Genomic DNA, 13671 nt, shown 5'->3' with positions numbered 1-13671 from the left:
AGGTCAGGTAAGCACCACGGCTCACTGTAAGAGGTGAGGCTACAAAGTCTATGGATTAGGGAGAGTGATTTCCACTTAACAGAATGAGAAGGCATCCTCTTTTCTGGAAATGTCATGTCATAAACTATCTGACCTCTAATAAAATGCTACTGTGTGATACCCTGAGGTTAGCACCTTTCTCAGTGCAGGCAGGCTGCTTTCCTGCACAGCATACACTGACAGGCATGAGTGTTGTTTCCACTGAAGCACCCTTGTGAGGAGGCCCTACCTGTCTGTGATGCTAGCGCTGACAGGCAGGTACCTTGGTCATCTGCTGGGCAAGTCCTAAACCTGAACCACTGGAGTACTGCCATTCACGTTGTTAGACACCATCCTTCCTGCTCTGTGCCTCTAGGTATGTGGCTGCCAGCAGAGGCCACCCTCGTGGCTAACTGGCACAATTCCTGATGCCAAGCGGGAAGCAAAACTGACCTTGCAAAGCACATTAACCCCAGAAGATGACAGGCAGGAAGACTGGCAGTTAAGTGTGAATGTTAGGCAGGCAGAGAGTAAAACCAGACATGCATTTATTTTGCATTAGACTTCACTGGTTCAGATACCTAAAGCTAGAATAAACCCGTCTGTCTCTCTCCAGGGCTGACCTTGAAGTGCACTGCCCCGACTATGGCATCTGCTGCTGCTGCTTGGCCTGCAAAGGACTATGAGATTCCCCGACTTGGAACCACTGGCAAATTGGAAGACAGTCACAGTGGAGTTTTGGCAGGGTCAGAGACTGGGCTGCTTCTGCAGGCAGGACGGCAATGACAGTCTGTGCTAAGGCCATGGCAGAGTCACCTGCCACCCTTACCTGCTGTGTCTGGGTAGCATGTGAGGGAAGCCTCCCTGCCTTTGGTTTTGATCATCCAGGTGTAGGTTCTCAGGCTCTCAGACATCCACATGTGGACCTGAAGAAAGAGCTGGTGTCTGGGAGCCAGATTCCTGCTGCATCTGGAGAAACTGAATTATGTGCCTAGCATGGTCTCTTTGTATTTCTCTTCAGTAGTTTCTTGACCCAATATCTCTGTGTTTGCTCTATACAATGAATACAAAGTAAATAAGAATAGAAAAATAATTAAAGCATCAAATTGTACAAATTACAAATCTGTTCCAAAATATACTTACATTAAATAAAATACGCATTTCAGTAAGATCTACAGTGAATGACTATGCATTCTGGGAAGCTTCACATCTAGGTAGGGTCAGCATTCGTGGAAGAAGCTAAGAGAATGTGCATCCAATCACAGTTTATAGCGGGTTTCTTATTGCCAATCTGCCAGTCACACGGAACATGTCATTACATCACTTGTGCAGGATACCGATTGTTGGGGGAAGGGCAGCAAGCGCTACATCCTCAGTGGTGAGTTCCTTACAACTTCGGAGGAATTCCACCAGACAGCCTAGACAGTAGTTTCAGTAAACATGTTAAGGGAAGTAGACAACTCTCTCGAGGCCCAGACACACTTTCTTGCTGTATTGTGTTGTTCTCCACCTACAGTGGGTAGTCAGGAGGGTCTTCTTCAGGACAGCATGGTCGCAGGACTGGGACAATCCCAAGGGGCTGACAGGGAGTATGAGGATGGGGAAGAGGGATACCTCGAGCTGTTTCACATCAGAGACAACTGTGACAAAGTCCTCAGACCTGCCATCTCTCCTTCTATCATCTGGCATAGCGTTTGATGTATTCATCCACTTTGTCCCGAAAATCTTCCTGCGGAGGGAGAGGACACAGCAGAGTGAGAGAGAGCAAAGTGACACTTTAGGAACACAGCAAACCTCCAAAATGAAGGACCCTATGGAGAGCCCTGGCTTCCTGTCACCAGTGGTCTACCTCTCCATCACTCCAAGTGCAAGCTGTGCAGGAGACAGTGCAGTGTGTGGTGGGGAGGGCACAGAGCACACCTGAGCAGTGGCAATGCTAAGAGCAGCTCACCCAGCCTCTCTCGCTGACAGGTCATCAAGTGTAGAGAAGGAAGCACACTCATGGCCCAATGCCAACACTCTTCTGAAGGAGTAGGAGCCACTCACCTACTCTTTGAAAGACCTTTGCTTCTCCATCCATCTTCACAGGACCTGGCTGTCCACTTACAATGTGCTTACCTTTACAGTCCTACCATCCCTGCACCCACCACACCTGGAGAAAAGGCAAGTGGGCCACAGAGCTGACAGTCATCTCATGTCAAGAAAACAATGTCTGCTTAGGCTCCTCAGATGGCAAAAGACAGCAAAAACCCTAAGACTCACCCAGACCAGTATGAGTGGGGGAACTTTCTCAGATTTGGGCCACTGCCCAAGGTTCTCTACAAGGTTAGGAGCCAAATCCCACGGACTGAAGCCTCAGCTTCTCTTACAGCTCAGCTGCAGGCACTGCTGTCCCCGCTGCAGAGCTGTCGTAAGCTTTGCTTCCCAGTGTGTCTTGAAGCATGGAGGGTTCCACATCTTGCTCCCCACAGTCCTGAACAGGCTACAGGGAAGAGCTTGGCACATCTTGAGGGGCAATAACCTTTTAAAAGTGTGCCGACCTACACCTGCCTCTGCAATGGCAGCCTTATGCCAGGCCCTCCTGCTTCATGCTAAATAGGCACAGCCATCCCTTCAAGGCCCAGCATGTTCTCAGTTTGAACACTGAAAAGTTCAAGGACTTGCCATCAGTCTAAGTGTTGATCTGACTCTAAATGCCTCTGCTGTGCACAGGGCAGTGTGCAAAGGTTCCTGCAGTGGCCATCCACTCAAAATACAGGGTGTCTGGGAAGGGTTATACAGAAATCCAAAATGTCTTCTAGATTATTTCCATTTCCCAGAGCTGGGCAATACTGTGAGCTCACCAGGAATTACCACGCAGGCTTGGAATGTGAAATGGAGAGTCCATCTGCCTCATACTCATCCTTAACTAAGGACAAAGACATCTATTCCACTTTGGCCCCTTATGTGCTGTTCGTTTCCAGTGAATCCAGTACCAGGCCCATAGAAGGCCTCCTACTACAGTTCCTGCTGCCTCTAAGCCCTCCTCATTTTTAAGAACATAATACTTTAGAATGAAGACCACCACAGATGCTCAAGCTCAATCCTTGGGTCTGTCCTTTATGGCTGTGTAAACAGGGTGAGCTTCTTAGCCACTTACTGAGGCTGAACAATTTAAGTCACCTAGAAGCTTTTCTCTATTCCTGCTCAGGGCACACAGGATTGCTTCTGGTCTTCTGTAGGAGTCTCTTATGTGAAGTCATCCCAGGTGTATCTCCCTCAGAGCTCCGTCCCTTCTCTTCCCTGAGGTTCTGAGTCTGATGCTCCATTTATAGATCCACACCCTGCTTAGACACAGGCCCCACAGTGCAGCCACAGTGCACTGTGACAGCAACAGTGCCAGCTTGATACACTGACACTGGTTCCTTCAGGGGGCTTAGGTATCTGACTTACAGACTTTTTCTCAGAAGTACCCCATACCCATCTGAAGTAGATAAGACAGAAAATGTGTGATGTATACACAAAGCTCTGCCCCCTGCATGTGAAAAATGATGGCGCAAGTCAGGCCCTCAGCAGGCACATCAGAATGAAAATAAAACCCAAACAACCTTCTGAGAATGGCTCAAAAGTAAGAGCAAATGATTCAGGGGTACAAACCAAGCAGGCTCTGCAACACTTGACTGCCTAGAAGTTTCCAGGCAGTGTATACTGGTTTGGGGTTGTGCCCTGGTGAGCCTCAAAGATAAATATCAGCCCATAACTCAAATTAAGGACATACAGTAGCTCTGCTCCAGGAGTCTGCCTGTAGGACCAAATCAAATACCAGTACTTAAGAATGTAGCTGTGGTTACTGACTTGCTGTGGGAATAATCTGAATGATCAAAGCCCAGGAGTGAACACATGGACTGATGAGAAAGATTAAGAGTAAAGTGTGGTCTGATGTTCTGTTTCCTTCTATTTCTCTGAACCATTGTGGTGGGGTTTCTGCTGTTCTGTTTTGTAGTGCTAAACAAGTACTCTATCACAAAGCTATACCCCTGGCCCTTCCTTATTGCTAATGAAATAATGAAATTGTATTATGGTTTTACCTTAATAAAAGCCACGTTCACTATGAGCAAACCACACATTTACTGTAACATTATATATAAATTGCCTTAAATGGCTTGCCTGGCATCCACCACTGAAGTCTCACTTGCCAGTTGAGAGACTCCTCCCACCTTTTCCCTACTGTGTCTACCTAGAAGCAGTCCGTTTGTCAGCTCACCTTGTCCCGCAAATGATGTTCTGCAGCTTCAATGTTCAGTGGATCATCAAAATTCAAAAGATCCTTAGAGAGAGAACAACTTATAATGAGTGTGGAAAAGAATCTGCTTTACACTGTAACAAATTTTCCCTTCACAAAGCCTCAGTGACCAGTGACTGGCAGAGTAACTTGAGAGCGCCAAGCAGTCCATGTCCCTCACTGTAGAGTGCTGAGCAGGGGTGGCTTTCACAATGGTGAATGGCAGTTGAGTCAAGGTTAAGGGTGTGTTTCCACATGACTCTCCCCCACTCTGGGGGAACTGGAGAGAATAGCAATCACATTCATTTGAAGCTATCTGATGACTAGTGGATGACAACCATTCTCTTAAAAAGATTTATTTTGGGCTGGAGAGATGGATCAGCGGTTAAGAGCAGTGACTGCTCTTCCAGAGGTCCCGAGTTCAAGTCCCAGCAACCACATGGTGGCTCACAACCATCTGTAATGAGGTCTGATGCTCTCTTCTGGTGTGTCTGAAGACAGCTACAGTGTACTCATATATAATAAATAAATAAATCTTTAAAAAAAGATTTATTTTTATTTTCTATGTATGAGTGTTTTGCTTGTATGAATGTAGATTGTGTGTGTGTGTGTGTGTGTGTGTGTGTGTGGCCAGAGGAAGGAGCTCAAGTTACAGGAAGTTGTGAGCTGCCATATGGGTGCTGGAAATAGAACCTGGGTCCTCTAGAAAAGCAGACAGTGCTTTTAAACACTGAGTTATCTCTCTGGCCTTGAGTCACCATGCTTTGGGGGTAGGGGGTAGTTGAGACAGGATCTCTCTCTCTCTCTCTCTCTCTCTCTCTCTCTCTCTCTCTCTCTCTCTGTAGTCCTGGTTCTCCTAGTCACACTGTAGACTAGGCTGGCTTCAAACTGAAGAGCTCTACTGCCTCTGCATCCCAAGTGCTGGGATTAAAGATGTGTGCCAGTACTGCCAGCTAGAGCAACCGCTCTGCTGTTGTTGCTGTTGGAGATAGGGTTTCTCACTGGGACCTGGAACTCTACTAATTAGGCTAGGCTGGATGACCAGCCACCTCCAGTGATCCTCCAACCTCCAGTGCTGCACTCATGAGCACAAACACATGCCCAGCTTTTTATATCAGTTACTGAAATTGAACTCAGGTCCTCATGTGTGTGCAGCAAGCATTTTGCTGATTCAGCTATCTCTCCAGCTCTACTGTTCTCTTTCCTGCAGTATTTATTATCACACATTTGGACACTGAAGGCATGTATATACATGTTAGAGAACAATTTTTATGAAGTGGTAGGTTCTGGGAATTTAACTTAAGATTATCATCAGGCTAGGGCCTCTTTCTCTGCTACACCATCTGACTGGCTCTGTTTCTTTTGCTTTTGGAGAGAGAGTATCTCTGTAACCCTGCCCAGCCTGGAACATACACCAAGCTGGCCTCAAACTCTGAGATCCATCTGCTTCTGTATCCCAAGTGCTGGGACTAAGCCCACCATACCCAGCTCCATTTCCTTTGAAAAGCATTCATTTCTCTAATTTCCTGTCTCCTCAGAGTACACAAAGTTTCTTTTTTGACCTTGCCCGAGCGGTCTTATTCTTTTTTGACTTTCCTTCAGATGCACTAACTCAAAAATCTAACGGGAACAATATCTGGTGTCCCCAAACTCAGGGGAACAGACTCTTTCCACCTCTCCATGTACACCCAGGCACAAGGGCCACAGCTGACCTGCCCAATCCTCTTGAAAAGCCGCCCAGATATACTGTTCATGTAAGTGAATTACTGCTTCTCAAAGGTCATCTGACAGGCCTTGCTGCAGAGACTACGTATTCCTCTGCAGTACTGCACTCCTAATGAGAAAAAACATAGCTGTGAATGTTAATTCCAGCACATAGGAAGCTGATCAGGAGGAAAGGCATGAGTCCAGGCTTCCCTGGGCTACACAGTGGACTAAGGCCTACAGAGTGGGACCCTGGTTCAATTCCCAGCACCCATATGGTGGCTTACAACTACCTATAACTTCAGTCGCATGGCCTTTCGTGAACACCAGCCACATATGCAGTGCACAGACTCAGATATAGGCAAAACACCCAAAGAAAATGAATCTATTAAAAAAAGTCAGTGAAGCCCAGCTGCTGAGAAGCTTATTAGACTCAACATCCAGGATTACAAACACTGTGTCATCTCACCAGAGAAACCAACTGAGTGGTGGAGTTAATGTTTTCACAGGAATCAGGGAGAACGGGAAATGCCTGCAAATACTGGCTTCTCTGGAGGCATGTGCTGCCTAGAAACACCACAACACTCCACAGGGCCTCACACACTAGTAGCTGTTCTGCTATTTTTTTTGTTTTGCTGAACATTAAAACCAAGCATGTTGTGCCCCACAAGACAGGAGGAGCAGGTATGTTCTAGAAGGCAGACACCTCCAAATGTCTCTAAAGCCCCCAAGGTTCTTGCATCAGTGTAACATCTGGTCATAAAGAATAGAAAAGACGGCTAGCTTCTAAGACCTCAAGGTCTTTAAGGCTATGTTTCAAATCAGCAGCCAGAAAAATCAAGAAGAGGGTGAGTGGAGGGTAAATAATATACTTACAGTAAATAAAGAGTTTAATCCCCAAACAACATCCTAAAAAAGAAAAAAAACAATCCTCAGGTTCCAATCCACTAAGTCTCCTAAACATGTAACCGAGAAATGTGCATCACATGTTTTTCTCAGGACAAAACATGCGCTTTAAAGTCTAACTTCTAACCAACTTCCTGCCTTCCCTGCTCAGACACATGCAGTGACCATGAGCCATGGGCCACACGTATATGATCTACCTGTTGCCACACAGAATGGACTTTTGAAATTTACCTCAAAACAAAGCCTGCTGCTGCTTTGTGACATTTAGTAATGTAGTCCTTTTGGAATTCACAGATAAATTACTCCACTACATCTTTTTAACCTTCTCTAGTTACTTTAATTCCCACTACCAAAAACCATTGTTTCCCTGTGCGCCCAGATCTGACTCTCAGAGGGGAGCCGTGATGCTCCCAAACACCTCCCCTACCCAATTCCTCACACTCTTGTTCCTGGGAGCCAACTGTCAGGGCCAGCCGGCCTCTGTGTCCTGTCCCGCCTGACTGGTGGGCTGGAGGTGAAGATAAGCACTGAAGGGAGGGAGTGGACATGAGCCCCAAGCAGGAGACTGCAGAGGAAATGGCAGTCATGCAGGACTTGCAGGAGCAGGAACAATGTCATGAGAGAACCGGAGGAGAAACTACCTTCTAGGGAGTGGGACAAGCTGACAGAGCTAAATCCTGAGGAAAGGACGCAGGGAAAGGGTGGGCAAAAGGCTGGGTGGTTCATGTGTCAGAGAGCTCAGTTGGAGAGGAATGGGGCATAACTGCATGAAGTCTGCATGTCCTGACAGTGGACTCTTCTCCCCCAGGGTGCCTATTCAGTAATAATCTACCATCATCACTTCATAGACTTTCTGACCAGGAAGTAACTAAACTCACTGCAGCTCTTCCACACACCCAGAAAGGCTCGAGATAGCCCTGTTGAATGAACAAGACTGAGAGGCTTTTTTTGTGGTTCTGAGACCTACAGTTTGATTCTTGAATGGCATGGTGCTGGTCAGCAAGGACTCTCCTTCCAGTTAGACCTGGCTAAGCAGTACTTGGTGCTCAGACTCAGAAGGTATGTGGTTGGCAGAGGAGCAAGGGTGTACTTTTCACAGGAGGTTGGTTGCCTGAGTACCTCAGAAGGAAAGCTCTCACCTTTAACGTTCTAGTGGGAGCCCAGCCAGTGCCATCAATTGAATGTTCTCTTAGTAAACTGGAAGAGAGAAGCATGTTAATGAGAAGCCACAGCTCTACTGCAAGTCTCTATTCACAACAAAGGAAAATATTCCAGCTATGAAACCTGTCTCTTCTTGGCTGCCCATTCTTCTGTTCTGTCCTCCTAAGGACGGTACTCACCTTCAAAGTTGTATTTGTTACAATGTCTATTATTTTGTTACTGACTGTATACAGACTATTAATTTTTCATATGGAATTCCTAAGCAAAGGTAAGCATTTTTTTTTTTTTTGAGACAGGGACTCTTAGCTCTAACTCGTCTGGGCCTTGCTATATATTCCAATCTAGCTCAAACTTGTGGCAATTCCCCTGTATTTGGCCAAGTGTTGTGTCATCATCGCACCAACTAGCAAAGTATTATTAAAACAACACACACACACACACACACACACACACACACACACTGTCTAAAAGCCAGGAAAAACAGTGATAGCAACAAAAATTATGAAAGGAATGAATAAGGATTAGAGCCTATAATTCACAAGTCAGGCATCATCCAACAGGAGCAGCTATTTTATCTGTGAAAGAAGGGTACATCTGCCCAAAGTCTGTTACTATCTGAAGCTGCCGATGGAGAGGCTGATCTGTCTTCTCTCCCACCCACCCAATGCCTCTCATGGTGCTCTTGCATTGTTTCCTGGTTGTCAGTGTGGTTAAGCAACTTACAGGCTGGCTGGAGGGTGGTGTCCTCCTGTGCCCATACTCCTGTGTTCGGTGTCAGTGCCCGGCTTTTGCAAAATGAATGACAATTTATATCCAATGATCATAAATAGTCCAGGGATCCTCTCTGCCAATTTTGTGTTTATGGTTGTTATTTGTTGTTATGGTGTGTTTGTTTTTGTTTTGATACAGAGTCTCACTGTGAAGCTATAGCTGGCCTAGAACTCAGAGAACCATTTGCTCCTTCCTGCTAAGTACTAAAATTAAAAAGCATGTACCACCATGCCTGACAGTATTTTAAGACCTGGCCTGGATTGATGGCACTGAATGAATTTCTCAGACAAAAAAAGACTAGAGAGCGGCATCGAGGTGCAGCTCATCTTCCTTACAAAGTCACTAATGCTTACTAAGGAGACTGGAGAAACAGAGGACCCCTAAGAACAGCCTCAGGTCCCAACACATTACAAAGAACATGCGAAGGCTGCTTTCTAGGGTAGCTGACCATGAGGCAGTGCCTTGGTAGCCTGTCCAAGAAAGGATCTGCATCAAATGCAGTTGGCACAAACCACACACCCATCACTAACATCCTTATAGTACTAGAAAGTGGGAGAGAGGGCAAACAGAAAAACTAAGGTCAAATGCTCTGTCTGCTGTAGAAGACGCCCTCCATTTTCTTCTCCAGCTCTTTTCCTTGAAGAACAGTAACCTTCCAGGGAAAGCTGAAACTGCTAGGCCTTGGCCTGTGCCCCTGTGAAAGCAGGACAGTCTACAGCTGATGAGACATGGGGAACCTGCCTGTTCTGAAGGGGCCAGTATGGAAAGTATCCTCAGTGCAGGTATCTGAGAGACTGAGGTCAGGTTCCTGTAGTTTTTCCTCCTGGGTGTTTACTTCCCCTAAACCTATGCATGAGCTGGCTAACATCAGAGGTAAACTGGGACCGTGGTTGCTCAACAGAGGAGGTGGAGACAAAGCATCACACTGCAGTGAAGACTCCCAGGGCCCTGGCAATGGTGGGCCACAGAAGATGTGTTCCAAAAGTAGTTGTATCAGTTTGGCGCAGACATTTCTGAATTGTAGTCAAGCAAGATCTCCTTACTAGAGTGAATTTGAAAAGGTTCACACACGCACAGGAGGAAGAGACTCACCTTAGGCATATTTCCCCTGTTTCTGTGATGTTGGGGTGCCAGATTTTAGTCAAGCATTTCACCTTGGGAGGCTGCAAGAGAGAGAGAAAGAGGTGGAGGGAGTCACAAAGCTCCCTAGTCCATCTCTGCACTGTGTGGCCTTCCTACATCCCCAGTGAGTCATCAAGCACATGGTCTGACCTATGAAACTAGAGAACAGAATAGTAGGTGGCAGTGTATACACACATGTATGCTTGCAACAGACATAGACAGACAGACAGACAGACAGAGACACATGTACCACTCCCAGTCTGAAACTCCAACCTGGAGTCCAAATTGTTATGCTCAAATCACAGGTCCACAGCTGACCATTAGTGCTCCATACAGGACCATCTTGGCAGGATGTGTTTGCAGACACTAGTGCTAACTAGTTTCTCAGACCAGGTTTAGTCTACTTTATTCTTTCATTTATTAACATGTGTATGTGCACATGAATGTATATGCACATTTATGTGTAAGTGTGGTGCTGGATTCCTCAGAGGTGGAGTTACATTCCACACCCTAGACCACAGTTCCATCCACACTGCTCATGCCACCTAGTCCCTGGCTCTGCCATGGTGCTCTCCCCTTCTCTACGGAATCCCTATAATCTACTTCCTACCACTGACCCTCTTGTCTAGCTACTTATCTTTTTATCACTTTAACTTTCTATACATTTATTTCCCTACTGATCTAGCCTCAAAAACAAAAGCCTCTAGTATAATTAGTTATGTAATATGGTCTTTAACATATCATTACCTAATATGGTACAGATTATTACCTAAAATTCTAAAATCATTGGTCCCTGGAATTTTGGTATTATACTATAAATAAAATCAGTCTTAAAAACACGATTCCCCTGGGGACTGGAGAGGTGGCTCAGTGGTCAAGAACACTGATTGCTGCTCTTCCAGAGGTCCTGAGTTCAATTCCCAGCATCCACATGGTGACTCACACCATCTGTAACAGATTCTGGTGTACCTCAAGACAGCTACAATGTACTCATATACATTAAATAAATAAAATAGTAAAAATTCCCATTTTAAAAAATTTACATGACATATCCAGGCAGAACATCCGCACAATGAGTACCTGTCAGACAAATGAGTCTCTGTACTGAAATCCTCAGACTGCTGCCAATGCTCCAAGAGGGCTTGTGTGGGAAGCATGGTGGGTGTGTGTGCGTGCGTGCGTGCGTGCGTGCGTGTGCGTGTCGGGAGATGGGGAGGTTTACAGGCTACTCACCACCATGTTGTAGGCATCAGGAACTTCAGTTTCAAACTGAAATTTTCCACCCTGGTAGTAACCCTCATCTATTAAAAACACAAAACAAAACAAAAAAATCTTTAAATTAAAAAAAAAAAGGAAACAAAAGCAAACACAAAGTTAGGATACAGCAAACACAGAATGAAGAGGTTAACACTAGGACCAGAGTCCCCAGGTTCCTTCAGCAAAGCTGCACAGTGCAGAATCTTGTCCTGCCAACACTGCCACCATCACCACCTGCTCTAGGGCAAAGGTGCCCTCAGAGAAAAAGGGCATCCTCCAGGATGCTCCAGGTTATTAATGTGTCCCTCTTAACCATCCCCTGCCTTGTGTGAGTTACCTCTTTACAGGACAGCTTCCAGACTCCCTCCGAGGATGCCATTTCTGTGGGAAAGCCGATGTGATCTGACTGCTGTTTCCCCAGCACCTGTGTAAAACTTCCAGTCCCTCAGCACATGCTTACCCAACAGCCCTCCCCTGCTAGAGGGCTCAGGACTTAGGGGCATATTGGGGAACTGAAGAGTTCCACCACTGCCAAAAGGGAGTGCGTGGTAAGATTCCAAGAAAGAACCTGCTCTTAGGAAATGGGTGTGGCAAGAACCTACAAGGATGTTCAGGCCTCTTCAGGTCTGCAAATGCCACAGCACAGTCTCTCCTGCCCAATTGGATCCAACCCAGGTTCAAGAAGGAACTGAAGGAAGGACTGCTGCCAGCAGAGGTGCTGTAGCCTCTCAGTGTCACTGTGGTGTGACTAGCACTGTCTTCATCTTTAAACTACACCACTAAGGCCATCTGCTTCAGCTTTTTACATAAATTAGATACATAAAAGTGGGCTTCTTTAAAACTTGGAGGCCGTAGGCTGGTGAAATGGCTCAGTAAGCAAAGGTGCTTGCTTCCAAACCTGGGACCTGAGTTCAATCTCCAGGACCCACAAGGAAGACAGACCAACTTCTCCAAGTTATCTCCTGACCTCCACCCATGAACATAAAAAAATGTACATTAAATAATAATATGTAATTAAAATGAATGAATAAATAAAGAAGAGAACTTTGAGACTATGCCAGTGCTGTGTTACCCAACAGTAAGCAGCCCTTCCTGGGAGTAGCACTCACACTTTGGCAGTCTCATAAAGACTAAGCACTCCTTGTGCTTTACTACACAACCCCTGCTAAAGGCTAGAGAGGCTGAACCAGTCCAGTTTATTGGTTATTTATATTTCCTTCCATAAGAACTAGTGTCCAGCTCTTGTTAGCAAGATGAATTTCTTTGGGTCACTGATGTAAAAGGCTCCTAGATTAACCTTTGCTTTTGTAGAGTGTAGGGTGTCCATGGAACCCCTAGAGCTGTAGTAACACACCACACGAGCTGAAGTGGGTGCTGTGATCCTCTAGAAGAGTAACTCTACATCATTGAGCTGTCATTCCAGAACACCTTCACCATTTTATTTTGGGAGGTGGGATGGGGGTGAGGGGTTGAAAAAGGGAGTTAAAGACAGGGTATCCTTGAGTAGCCATGGCTGTCCTGGAACTCACTCTGTCTACATAATGGCCTCAAACTCAGTTTGGCCACCACACTCAACCAGTTCTACTTCATGGACTTAGTCTCTGGTGTAGTGGTTTAAAAAGGTCTTTCACAACCAAGATGTCTTAGTAAAAAAGTTCATTTACTCATGTCCCATGTCCCAGAATGTGGTGTTCTGTTTTCTTCCCTTCCAATTGGCTGCTTCTCTATTATTCTCTTTCCACTGCTGATACCTTACTCTGGATGTCAGTCTAATGGAGTTGAGAACAGAAGAGACAGTGAGGTACAGCTTTGGAAGTCTCTGTGAGGCCTTTCCAGACAAATCATGACCTAAGGAGCCGTTTGTTTAGCTCAGGGTTTGAACAGACAGCTGGGAGGTTGGTGGGGCTATGGAAGTGGGGCCTGGTTGCAGTGACACTGTGTGAGGTACCCAGGGTTGCATTTTGCCCTTGACCCTTTCCTGTGCTGCTTTCTCCCATTTGCCATGTTCTAAAGTCTACCATACCCTCCCTACAAAATGAACACCCAAGAATGGTGAGCAAAACCAAAGCCTTCTTTTAAAATGTCAGGTCATTTACCTTTTGTAAATATACCTGGATTTGTGACACAGTAGCAAGTCTTGGGAAAGACACTTGTTTTGGTAAGTTGTTTAGTAAATTTAGCTCCAAGTCCAGTGATCTTGCTCTCTTGTAATCTGAGTTCAATCACCATAGTACAGGATCTTTATGTCAGGTTTTTTGCTCTGCAGATCGTACAGCCTACTCTAATTTCTCTTCAGGAGTGACTATGCCCCACACAAGACACAATGACCTCTCTAAGGCTGTGCAGCAGCCCCTCCTGCCCCGCCGTACCTCACTGGCTGGCTTCGCACTTCACTCTGACGTTTTTGCCCACCAGTCATGAAGATGTTAGTTTGTCTAATGTGATGCTTCTACCATGCTTCTTCTGGCCTG

The 13671-nt window shown here is 45.9% G+C and overlaps 1 protein-coding gene across 14 annotated transcripts in view; it reads right to left on the bottom strand.

The window, feature by feature from the left end:
- Positions 1-544: 544 nt before the first annotated feature.
- Ube2f (ubiquitin-conjugating enzyme E2F (putative)) overlaps positions 545-13671 on the bottom strand; it is a 35185-nt gene continuing 22058 nt past the window's right edge. For 8 of the 14 annotated variants that reach the window (NM_001399156.1, NM_001399155.1, NM_001008381.2 and 5 more), the window contains 6 exons: positions 11177-11244; positions 9914-9984; positions 8029-8086; positions 6860-6892; positions 4262-4324; positions 550-1747 (listed from right to left, as the gene is read on the bottom strand). In NM_001399156.1, coding sequence (NP_001386085.1) covers positions 1697-1747; positions 4262-4324; positions 6860-6892; positions 8029-8086; positions 9914-9984; positions 11177-11244 — 344 coding nt within the window. In that variant the 3' untranslated portion in view covers positions 550-1696. Of the gene's footprint in view, positions 1748-4261; positions 4325-6859; positions 6893-8028; positions 8087-9913; positions 9985-11176; positions 11245-13671 lie in introns of all 14 variants that reach the window. The other 6 variants (XM_017596539.3, XM_063267453.1, XM_006245423.5 and 3 more) reach the window with 2 other exon arrangements.

This window comes from Rattus norvegicus, chromosome 9, assembly GCF_036323735.1.
Source record: "Rattus norvegicus strain BN/NHsdMcwi chromosome 9, GRCr8, whole genome shotgun sequence".
NCBI classification, from domain to species: Eukaryota; Metazoa; Chordata; class Mammalia; order Rodentia; family Muridae; genus Rattus; species Rattus norvegicus.
This window is presented reverse-complemented; position numbering and strand designations above follow the sequence as displayed.